The 11,726-nt window shown below is 44.9% G+C and overlaps 1 protein-coding gene across 1 annotated transcript in view; it reads left to right on the forward strand.

Annotated features, from left to right (window-relative positions):
• Positions 1–10,908, forward strand: part of ITGAM (integrin subunit alpha M) — a 79,277-nt gene extending 68,369 nt beyond the window's left edge. The window contains exons 17-30 of the mRNA XM_090277681.1: positions 825–979; positions 1,068–1,199; positions 1,365–1,438; positions 1,669–1,810; positions 1,906–2,028; positions 2,595–2,674; positions 3,483–3,566; positions 3,877–3,952; positions 8,021–8,128; positions 8,308–8,391; positions 8,530–8,643; positions 8,729–8,830; positions 9,073–9,183; positions 9,623–10,908. Of these exons, the coding sequence (XP_090133807.1) occupies positions 825–979; positions 1,068–1,199; positions 1,365–1,438; positions 1,669–1,810; positions 1,906–2,028; positions 2,595–2,674; positions 3,483–3,566; positions 3,877–3,952; positions 8,021–8,128; positions 8,308–8,391; positions 8,530–8,643; positions 8,729–8,830; positions 9,073–9,183; positions 9,623–9,694 (1,457 nt within the window). The 3' untranslated portion in view covers positions 9,695–10,908. The remainder of the gene's footprint in view (positions 1–824; positions 980–1,067; positions 1,200–1,364; positions 1,439–1,668; positions 1,811–1,905; positions 2,029–2,594; positions 2,675–3,482; positions 3,567–3,876; positions 3,953–8,020; positions 8,129–8,307; positions 8,392–8,529; positions 8,644–8,728; positions 8,831–9,072; positions 9,184–9,622) is intronic.
• The last annotated feature ends 818 nt before the right edge of the window (positions 10,909–11,726 follow it).

The following is an 11,726-nucleotide window of genomic DNA, read 5'->3' on the forward strand; positions in this document are numbered from 1 at the left end:
AGTGGAAATGATGTAGAACTTCAGAAAAAACTTGAAATTCATAAAATAGAGTCAAATGGAAACTCTAGCATGGGAAAAACACACTGACTGGAATTAAGAATTCAGTAAATAAAAAAAAATTCAGTAAATAAATTTAATAGGAGATTAGAAGCAGAACAGAGAATTAGTGAACTGGAAGGTAAACCAATTTAAAGCATCCAGATTAACATACAGAGAGAAAAAAGAAAACTATGGGAAGAAACCATTGGAGACATATGGGATATGGTGAAAGATCTAATACACATGTAATTGGAATTTCAAAAGGAGGAGAGAGAGAGAGAGAGGGAGAGAATAAGGAAGAAACAACAGTTAAAGAAATAATGGTGAAATTTTTTCTAAAACTGATGAAAGACATCAAGATTTGCTACCAAATCAAAGCAGGATAAATATAAGGAAATCATACCATGTACATCACACTGGTGTACGCACATTATACAATGTACTATGCCAAGACACAAACTGCTGAAGACCAAAGACAAAGAAAAAATTTAAAAACAGCCAGAAAATTTATGCTTAATTTTCTAGTATGTATCAGAATAGCTACCATTTATTGAGTACTTACTATGTGGCACTGTGCTAAGTGCTTTATAGACACTATTTCATTTCATTCTCACCACTGGGAAGGTACAATTATTGCCCTCAGTTTAAAAATAAGAAATTGAAACTTGAAGTGGTCTTCTCTGGCCAAGGTCATACAGCTGGGGGCAGAGGAGCTGGGCCTCACACTGCTGCCTGCCTGACTTCCAAGTCAGGCTTCTCACCACGGTGATGCCCTGCCCCTTCAGGAGAGATCCAGAGCACCATCACTTATGACCTGGCTCTGGACCCAAGTCGCCAACATCCTCGGGCCATTTTTGATGAGACGAAGAACAGCACACGCAGACAGACACAGACCTTGAGACTGAGTCAGAAATGTGAGACACTGAAGCTACAGTTACCGGTGAGCCGCCACACTCCTGGGTCCTCCAAGCATGGGGTGGGCTGGGAAGCTGAGAAGGCAGACCCGCCAAACCACCACTGTCTCTCAGGATTGTGTGGAGGACTCAGTGACCCCCATTATCCTACGCCTCAACTTCTCCCTGGTGGGGCAGCCCTTGTCCTTTTTCGGGAACCTCCGGCCAGTGCTGGCTGTGGATGCCCAGAGACTCTTCACAGCCTTGGTGAGTCTGTGTTGCAGGGACATGGAAGGGACCAGAAGCCAAGATTGTTGAAATTCATTTTATTTCATTTCAAATAATTTTATTTCAATGTTTTGTTTTATGGTTTCATTTCACATTACTTCATTATTTCCTTTCATTACATTTTATCATATTCTACTTTTGCAGTTTCCCTTTGAGAAGAATTGTGGCAATGACAGCATCTGTCAGGATGACCTCAGCATCAACTTTAATTTCATGAAGTGAGCGTCTTTTCCTCGTTGCTTCCTCTGAGCCTGCAGCAGGACTCGGTGCCCTGTGTTCTCCTGGCTGCGGAGGGAGCCTGGCACAGAGCAGCTGTTTGGGGAGTGTTTGTGTAGCTGCCCCATCCACTGTCTTCTCTTTCCAAGTGCCCACGCCTCCTTCCTGCCAAAGCAGGCTTCCTGCAGGGAAGTCCTCAGCTTCTCATATCCTGGCTTGTTCCCCCCAACAGCCTGGACACCCTGGTGGTGGGTGGTCCCCGAGACTTCAACGTGACGCTGACTGTGAGAAATCAAGGTGAGGACTCCTACAGGACTCAGGCTGCCTTCTTCTACCCACCTGGCTTGTCCTATCGGACAGTGTCAGGGATCCAGGTAACTAAATTCTTCTCAGACTCCATCTGACTTTGCTTTCCTGGTCCCCATGGCTGCTGGTTGATACCCCTACCCCTGCCTCCCTTGCCTTCCAGAACCAGCACTCATGGCGATCCTGGCGTGTGACCTGCGAGTCTGACCCCTCCACCAAAGGGCCTGGGACCTTGCAAAGCAGCATATGCAACATAAACTACCCCATCTTCCCAGGCAACTCAGAGGTCAGATTGAGGACTCCTCACCCTTTCTCCTTTGTCTTCTTCTGAGTTCTCCTCTTCTTCTTTTTTTAAGTAGAGTTTCCCTTTCCCCCCCTGAGAAACAGCTTTATTGAGATATAATTCATATACCACACAATCCACCCATTTAAAGTGTACAAACTCAGCAGCTCTTAGGTTGTACACAGAGTTGTGCACCTATTACCGCAATCAATTTTAGAATATTTTCTTACCCTAGGAAATGACTCTGCTCCCCTTAGTCATCAGCCACAGTCCTTCTATTTCTTCGAGCCCTAGGCAACCACAAACCTACTTTCTGTCTCTAGATTCACCTATTCTGAAAATTTCATATAAGTGGGACCATATGGTGTGTGGTCCTTTGTGATTGGCTTTTCAGTCAGCATCATGTTTTCAAGATTCATCCATATTGCAGAACTTCATTCCTCTTTACTGCTGAGTAATATTCTCTTTTATGGATGCACCACACTTTATTTATTCATTTTTCAGTTAATAACCATTTGGGTTGTTTCGTCTCTCCTATTCTTGTTGGTCTCTCCTTTTTCCAACTCCAGGTCACCTTTAATATCACATTGGACGTGGACTCTCGTGCTTCCCTTGGAAACAGACTACTTCTCAAGGCCAATGTGAGCAGGTACACTGTGCTCGGCCTCCCACAGGTGTCCTCTGCTTTGGAGTCACAGCCCTTTGCCCAGGGTGAACCAATGCTCTCTCCCCACTGATTCTTCCTTTGGCTCGTTCATTCAATACACACGGAATGAACACGCATGTGCCAGGCATTGTGCCCAGTGCTGGTGGGACGTGGATAGACAAAACAGCTATGGTTACTGACCTCACAGAGGTTATAATTTGGTGGCAAAGACAGACAGGAAAGCTGATGATTACAATGCAGCATGAAATGAACTATGTCCTGTATTCTTGAGGGCTTGGTATTCAGAGGAGATTCCCAGAGAAGGTATATTTAGGCTATGAATTAGTCAAATAAAGACATACATTGAAGGTAGGCATGAAGACAGAGCGAAGAAAGAGTGTACCAAGCAAAGCCTGGAGACTGGGAAGACCGGGCTGTGTTTAAGTGTGGCCTGAGCACACGATGCAGGGTTTAAAGGGCTGGTGAGGTTCTGGCAGCGTCATAAACTGGCTGAGGGGTGCTGTTAGGAAATTTGCATTTTAACCTGGGAGTGACATGATCACATTTGCATGGTAGAAAGATCGTTCTCCAGGAGGGCTGGGATGTGAGGTGGGAGCTGTTTTGCATTCAGGGACAAGTGAGAAGAAGGCATCTCAGACATGCAGGTGGGTAGGAATGGGCCTGGGCCAGGTAGAGGAAGCAAGTAGAAAATAGAGGTGTTTAGGGCGCACAAAGAACAGAACCTGGTGGTTGGTTTGAGGGTAAGGGAGGGGGAGAGGGAGAAAAAAAAGAGCTCTCTCTTTCCCTTCAGTGAGAACAACATGCCGAGGACCAACAGAACTGAATTCCAGTTGGAGCTGCCTGTGAAATACACTGTCTACGTGGTGGTCATCAGGTGCCGGCTTCCAGAGCTTTACCTCTGCCTTCACTACAGGGCTGGACACGGCCCACTGTGTATCTGTGTGTGTCTGAGGATATATGTGCATGTGTGTGTGCATGGGTATTTGTGTGTATGTACTTGTGCATGTGTGTGTGTGGCCCAAACTGGCACACACATCACCTCCTACACACCATCCTGCTTGCACCCTCTCAGGGCGCATTCCCCATGTGTCTGTTTATCCCCTTACACACTTAGCCCAAGACCCCTCTGTCAGAACACTCCTGATGTTCTGTCACGTCCTGCCCCTTCTTCTTTCTGTCATCAGCCATGAGGATTCCACCAAATATCTCAACTTCACAGCTTCAGAGAACACCAGCCATGTTATAAAGCATCAATATCAGGTGAGGAGCTGAGGAGGCCGGGAAGTGAAACCAATGTGCTGGAAAGCAGAAATTGATGGGAAGCAGGCATCAATCAGGTGGTTGCTATGTGCAAGGCTCTGTTCCAAGCTTGCTCTCTATACACACACAAGCACATGCATATGTATGTACATACAGGCATTCCTTGGTATCCACAGGGGATTAGTTCCAGGACTCTCCCCCTATTACCAAGATCCACGGATGCTCAAATCCCTCAGGTACAATGACCTATAGACATCTTCCTGTATACTTTAAACTGTCTCTAGATTAGTTATAATACCCAATAAAATGTAAATGCTGTGTAAAGTTATTACACTGTGTTGCTTAGGGACTCGTCGTCGTCAGCAGCCGTCCGTCTCGAGAGACGATGGTGTAGCTTCTTAAGAGTCTATCTGCACCGCCGAGAATGGTTGTGCAGTCCGACTCGGGAGTGACACGGTATCTGTCTCCTCCCGTGTTGAATCGACATCTTGCGATGACGCTGGAGTGTCCTCTCCAGTGAAGCTGAAGCTACAGAGCCTGGGCAGGGTGATATGGAGGGTCTGCTGTTGCCCATGCAGCAGACCCCTCCTCTCTTCGCAGCTGAAGGGTCCAAGGGAAAGACGGAGTCAATACAGCTTGGCTTCAGGTGCGCCACAGGAGTTGCCGGTGTTGACTACAATGTCAAACCACCTTAGGGACTCCGGCTCCGGATTTTCTGTCGGGGTTTACTCCCTTAGCCTTTCCCCTGAAGAGGTATGCTGCAAGGCAGCGGAGGTTTTTTGGAGTCAGAGTTTTCCTTCTCTGATGTGCCCTGACTGGAAGATCGAACCAGCGACAATTAGCTCGCAGGCCGACGCTCAATCCACTGAGCCAAACCAGCCAGGGGGAGGTCATATCATTAATACTTTAAAAATCACTAGGCACTAATCTGCTGGTTTTGAAGGAACATCTGCTTTTTAACTGAAATTAGTACAAATCACTATATACTTATTCACCAATTTACAGTATTCCCTCACTTATCATGGGTATTACATTCAAGACACGTCCCCCCTCCCCCCGTGATAGGTGAAAATCCGCCAAGTAGGAACCTTACATTTATTTTAGTATTTATATATATTGTAAGGCTTTATAAACCTTTGCCACACACTTATAAACCATTCCCAGTCCCTTATTAACCTTTCCCACTCCCTAACTTTTTTCACTTTTATAAACACTTATGTTCTTAAAACATATTCTACACTCTTAAAACTACGTAACTTTAACAACATACGTATACAATACTGCAAAATCCTGTGATATAGCAAAAATCCGTGATAAATAATTACATATAATAGTTTTTAAAATCCTGCGATACAGTGAGGCCACGATAAGTGATCCGCGATATAGAGGGACTACCGTATGTCGTTTTAGTTTGAAGGCCAATGTACTGCTAACAAAAAATAACAGCTAGAATAAAGCGTATACAGTACTGTATTGACACCGCATGAATTATTTTTATAAAAATAAGCCCCTGTGTTAAAGCCATTTAGAAATGGCAGACACTGAGGCATGAAAACAAAGAGAGAACATTCTCTAAGAGTTTACAGTGCTTAATAAGTAACTTATATAACCACAAATGGACTTTCTGAAAGAAAACAATACATACCTATAACAAATTATTTTCTATTTATCAATTTTACAATAATCACAAAACCACCAAGTCCATAAATCAAACGACTACAATAGTCAAAACTATTTGAAAACACTAATTCCACTATATTAAAAGTAAAATATTGGGAGAACCAAAAAGTCTGTATGGTTTTTTCTGCAAAATAAAAGACACAATTTTTATTTTCACCAGAAACTTGACTGATTTGGGTATTTGAGTATGTTGGCTATCTCCCACTATTGGCTTCTAGTGCATAGAGGCCAGGGGTGCTGCTAAACACCTTCCAATGCATAAGATAGACCCGCAGCAATGAATTATTTGGCCAAAAGGTCAAGAATACCACAGAACTTCACAAACCACTTCTGACACATGCAATCAGTCACAGCACTTTCTCCATACACTGCACAATCTTTTTATTGCATTTCAGTTGCATTTTACCTTTCCTGAAATAAGAAAGTATAATATGCCGAAAACATTGTGTATTTTCTTCCATCTTCAATATTAAAATGGATGCACAGAAATTCACCAATTTTGACAAATTTTTATTAAGATGCACACCGATATGACAGCTGTCACAATACAAGCTCACAAAATTGTTTCAAATGAAATTAATGACAACAAAGTACTATCAGAGCCATCGTACATAAAAAACCAAATGAACTTTTTGGCCAACCCAATAAATCAATGATATCCTTCTAATTTATAAAAGGATCTCTACTACATAATATAATTTTAACCTAGTTATTAATTCAACATCACTGTTTTTCAAAATGCAGACTACTGGGCCCCACCCCAAATCTGCTGCATCAGAATTTCAGAGGCAATGCCAGGGAATATGCACATTCATTAACTCCTCCAGGTGATCTTCATGCACACTAATGCTGAAGAACCACTGCCTTCCTTGTGAGATTTATAATAAGGTTTTGCATTTCAAGAACTAAAATCTCCTGGCTTCAGACTTTTTAAACTAAATTTCATTACATAAGTTAATATTTCAAAAAGATTTAGGTAATAAACAAGTAAATAAAAATTACAGCAGGAATTAAAAGAAGAAACTTATAGGCCATTTATTTTTTTAAAGATTTAAGACATGCCAAAATTGTTTCAGAGACCAACAGGTCTTTGAAAACAGAATTGCTACCTTAAAAATAATCCAATCCCCAATATTAAAAACATAGTATTTCAAATATGTTCATATTAATTCACTCAGCTGTTAAGTAAATCAGGGTATGAATTGTTTCGTCGTCGGCAGCCGTCCGTCTCGAGAGACGATGGTGTAGCCTCTTAAGAGTCCATCTGCACCGCCGAGAATGGCTGTGCAGTCCGACTCGGGAGTGACATGGTATCTGTCTCCTCCCGTGTTGAATCGACATCTTGTGATGACGCTGAAGCTACAGAGCCTGGGCAGGGTAATATGGAGGGTCTGCTGTTGCCCATGCAGCAGACCCCCCCTCTCTTCGCAGCTGAAGGGTCCAAGGGAAAGACGGAGTCAATACAGCTTGGCTTCAGGTGCGCCGCAGGAGTTGCCGGTGTTGACTACAACGTCAAACCGCCTTAGGGACTCCGGCTCCGGATTTTCTGTCGGGGTTTACTCCCTTAGCCTTTCCCCTGAAGAGGTATGCCGCAAGGCAGCGGAGGTTTTTTGGAGTCAGAGTTTTCCTTCTCTGATGTACCCTGACTGGAAGATCGAACCAGCGACACTTAGCTCGCAGGCCGACGCTCAATCCACTGAGCTAAACCAGCCAGGGCTTGTATTATACCAAATACAAGCAATAATTAAATTTATAAAGCTAAGCCCAAACAAATCTGTTTATATCCCACTATAAAATGTACTCTGATCATAAACTGATTTTTCATAAATTTATATAACTTTAACAAACTCACATAAACATATATAATGGAAAGAGCAATGGAGCAAAAACTAGTCACCTAAAGTCTAGTTCTGCTTAGGGACTAACGACAAGAAAAAGAAGTGCACATGTTAGGCAGCCATCCTAGGCCTAACTACACAGTACACATCAGCAACAATGTAACATTTTTTTTCTGAATATCTTCAATCTGCACTTGGTTTAATCCAAGGATGCAGAATATGTATGTCCATTCATTTTTATCTTCATAATGACTCTGTGGCAGAGGCACTGTCATTATCCCATTTACAGATAAAGAAATGAGCTCAGATTTAAAAAACATGCCCATGGCCTCACCACCAATAAGTGGATGAGCCACTACTTAGGACTAGCCTGTCTGGCTCTTGAATGTGTGTTTAACTTACACTTGGCTGCCTCCCAGACAGTGTCAAGTGGCAGGGCACCTGGGTCTCTGAGGCCTTCCTCAGGTGTCCTGGGCTGTCGGGAATGGGAGGCTGACTACAGCTGCAGAAAGGCCAGAGCCCTGATACCCAGCTCCCCAACACCTTGCAGTTCAGCAACCTGGGCCAGAGGAGCCTCCCCATCAGTGTGGTCTTCTGGATCCCCGTCCAGCTGAACAAGGTGACCGTGTGGGATGAACCCCAGGTCATCTTCTCCCAGGTAAGCCCAGCTGGGCCTGGGGAGCAGGCTCCACTCTTTTCTCCACAGAGCTTTCGTAAAATCTCTGGGACTATGGAGGCATTTCTGACCCTCTCCTGAGCCTAGGACATCTCACCCTTCTTCAGGGTGGACCTAGGAGATTTCATTTCTCTCTCTTCAGAGTGTCTCTCTTTTCTCAGAACCTAACCAGTGCCCGCCACACTGAAGAGAGGGCCCCCCCTCACTCTGACTTCCTGGCTGAGCTTAGGAAGACCCCAGTGGTGGTAAGAATAAGTGTAACCACAGCTTTGGGACTACATGCAGATTTGGCACTGTACCCTGTTGGCGCCCAGTGGGTGGAGTGCATGGACTGTTTCCTGCATTCAGCTCTTAGTCTCACTCCTCTCTCCTCCCTTCCCCAGAACTGCTCCATTGCTGTCTGTCAGAGAATCCAGTATGACATCGAGTCCTTTAGCAGCCAGGAAGAATTCAAGGTCACCCTCAAAGGCAACCTCTTGTCTGACTGGTATATCAAGGTATGTGGGGCCCTGAGGCTCAGCTGGTCTGGATGTGATGTTGTGGGGAGCTCCAGCCCCAGCTCCCACCCTCTCTCTCCCACAGACTCTGCATAATTACCTCCAAGTTGTGAGCACAGTGGAGATCTTGTTTAATGACTCGATATTTGCCCTGCTTCCAGGACAGGGGGCATTTGTGAGGGCCCAGGTATCTGTCTTGGGTACAGGGGGACTATTAGAAGGAGGCGGGAGGCTGGGTTTGTGCAGATGTCTGGGTAAAGAGAGTGTTTGAGAGAGGTGGGGAGGAGGAGGGGCGAGTGAGGGCTAAGGCTGAGGGCATAGGGAGGGGTTAGTTATTAGGTTCAGAGTGTGCACAAGTCTGGCTGGGGAAACCCCAGAAATCCAGCTTGTCTCTCCTGATGCACCCCTCTTCCCCTCTCCCTGCCCCAGACAGAGACCAAAGTGGAGCCATATGAAGTGCATGACCCTGTACCGCTTATCGTGGGCAGCTCTGTTGGGGGGCTGGTGCTGCTGGCCCTCATCACCGCTGGACTGTACAAGGTATTCCCTTGAGGCCCTCCTCCCACCTGCTCCTGCCCCCTCACCACTTCTCACTCAGCAGCTTCATTACTGGACTTGACTCCCAGCAGTGCTGCTTGCTTTGTGCCCTGAGCAAGTCACAGCTCAGTTTCTTCAGCTGTAAAATGGTAATGTAAATACTCATTTTGTGAAGGTAATCGAGTTAATATATGCAGATCAGTTAGAGTGCTCCCTAGTACAGGGTGACCATTATAAGGATCTTCTTCTTATATTTCTTTCTTTCCTGGCCCCAATATTGATGCCATCTCTCTCCCTGCTCCACTTTCCCCAGGTCTTCTCTACACCCTGCCACATTATTCTTTGTATCTCTTGGTCTCTCTGTCTCCCCTCCTGGCCTACATGGCCCTTGCCTGCTCCCCTGGCTTTGGTGGTCTCTACCCCTCTGTCCCTGCCTCCACAGCTCGGCTTCTTCAAACGGCAGTACAAGGACATGATGAATGAAGCTGCTCCAGAAGCTGCCCCGCCCCAGTAACAGCTCCTTCTCCACTGAGTGGCCTCTCCGGAAGCAAGCAGGACCTTGGTTAGACCAACATGCAGGCTGCTAGACAGACACGTTTGTCCAGTAGGAGGCCGGGGTGGTGGTGTCTCACTCAGAAAAGACCTGATTAGGTTTTCATTTCCATTCATGTGTGTGTGCAAGCATACATGTGAGTGTGTGTGGGCTATGTGTGTGACTCAGATGTCTCTGGCAAGTGGCTTCAGCAAACGCTCTCAGGCACAGGAAATTACTAGGACTTGCTTCTGTGTGGGTGAAGGTGCCATTCAGCCTTCCTCTTGGCAGCTCTTGTGGGTGAACTTAAAAGGGAAGCAACAGAGCCCTCTCTGCTGACGGGTACGAGAACTTCCTTTGCGGGTGAGCACAGAGACCCGCAGAAACCTGTACAGCTTGGACCAAGGCCGCATGGAGAAGCCATGCTGGAACCAGGGCCTGTCCAAACCCGTTCTACACTAGAGCTAAATATGTCTATTAAGCAATGATACACTTCCCTTTATCTATTCATTTATTTATTATGTTAGTGTTATTTTTATTTTTCAAATTGATAAACCTGTTCATAGAGCAAAAATCAAAAGATGTGCAAGGGTGTGTGGTGAAAATTCTCCCTTCTATTCTAGTTGCTTCAGCCATTTAAGTCATTTCTAAAGGGCAGTCAAGTCTATGTGTTTTCAGGTCTCCTTCACGAAGACTCTAGGCTTATGCAAACACACACAATACACACAAGCTTTTTACACAAACAATAGCACATGTTATTTATACAGTTCTGCATCTTGCTTTTTTCATTAATATAGCTTAGATATTGTTTCATAACAATTACACTTTCACTCTTTTATGCAGCTCAATAGTTTTCATTGTGTTGGTGAATCATAATGTATTCAATCAGTCTCCTTTTGAGATATTATTTCCAATCTTGTGATTAAAACAGTGGTGAATTAATTAATTGAATATGTGATTTTTGCACATGTGTAAAGATAATTTATAGGGTATATTCCCAGATGTTTGAATACTCCCAGAAGCAAACCCAAGATAAAAATTTGAGTGAAAGGGCCATAGCTGGTGTGGCTCAGTGGACTGAGCACCGGCCTGTGAACCAAAGGGTTGCTGGTTCAATTCCCAGTGTGGGCACATGCCTGGGTTATGGGCCAGGTTCCCATTTGGGGGTGCAAGAGAGGCAACTGCACATTGTTGTTTGTTTCTTTCCCTCTCTTTCTCCCTCCATTCCCCTCTCTCTAAAAATAAATAAATGAAATTAAAAAGAAAATTTTTTTAAATTTTATTTTTTGGTTTTTCAATTACAGTTGTCCCATTTTTTCCCCATTGCTCCCCCCCACCCAGCCCACCCCTTCTCCCACAATCATATCCCTCCCCATTGTCCATGTCCATGAGTCATTTATACACGTTCCTTGACTAAACCCTTCCCTTACTTATCCCTCTTCTTTCCCTTCCCCCTCCCCCCTATTGACTGTTATTTTTAAATTTTTAAAAAAATTTTTTGAGTGAAAGAATTTTGTTTGAGTTGCATCAAGAAATACCAAAAGGAATAGAAATCTTGGAACTAAGGATTTATAGAAGAAGCCACATCAAGACTTGGTAGAAAGGGTGGAGACACAGAAAGGGTTGGCCCCACTCCCACGGGTGGCAGCTGAGATTCTGAAGGGATATCTCAGCCGCAAAGGTCCCTCCTGAGGAGCATGGGGTCTCAAACTCCACACTAAGCTCCCTAGCCCAGAGCACCAGAGCCAGAAAGAGGCACCCACATAACATCTGGCTGTGAAAATAAGTGGGTATTTGTCTTCCAGGGAGAGATATGAGTCTGTTAGAGACAAAGGCACTCTCTTAAAGGGCCAAAGTGCAAAATCTTGTTTACAGCTCCTTACCCTGGGCTCTGGCAGAGGGAAGGTGAAGCAGACTGGAGTTGTGTGAGGAAACTGGGGTTTGTGGCTCTGGGTAGGGAGCTGAGGGGACAGCTGCCAGGACTCCTGTTCTGAGTCTCTCTCCCACACAGCAA

The sequence above is a fragment of the Furipterus horrens genome, unplaced genomic scaffold (assembly GCF_987537825.1).
Source record: "Furipterus horrens unplaced genomic scaffold, mFurHor1.1.pri manual_scaffold_5, whole genome shotgun sequence".
Classification (NCBI taxonomy): Eukaryota; Metazoa; Chordata; class Mammalia; order Chiroptera; family Furipteridae; genus Furipterus; species Furipterus horrens.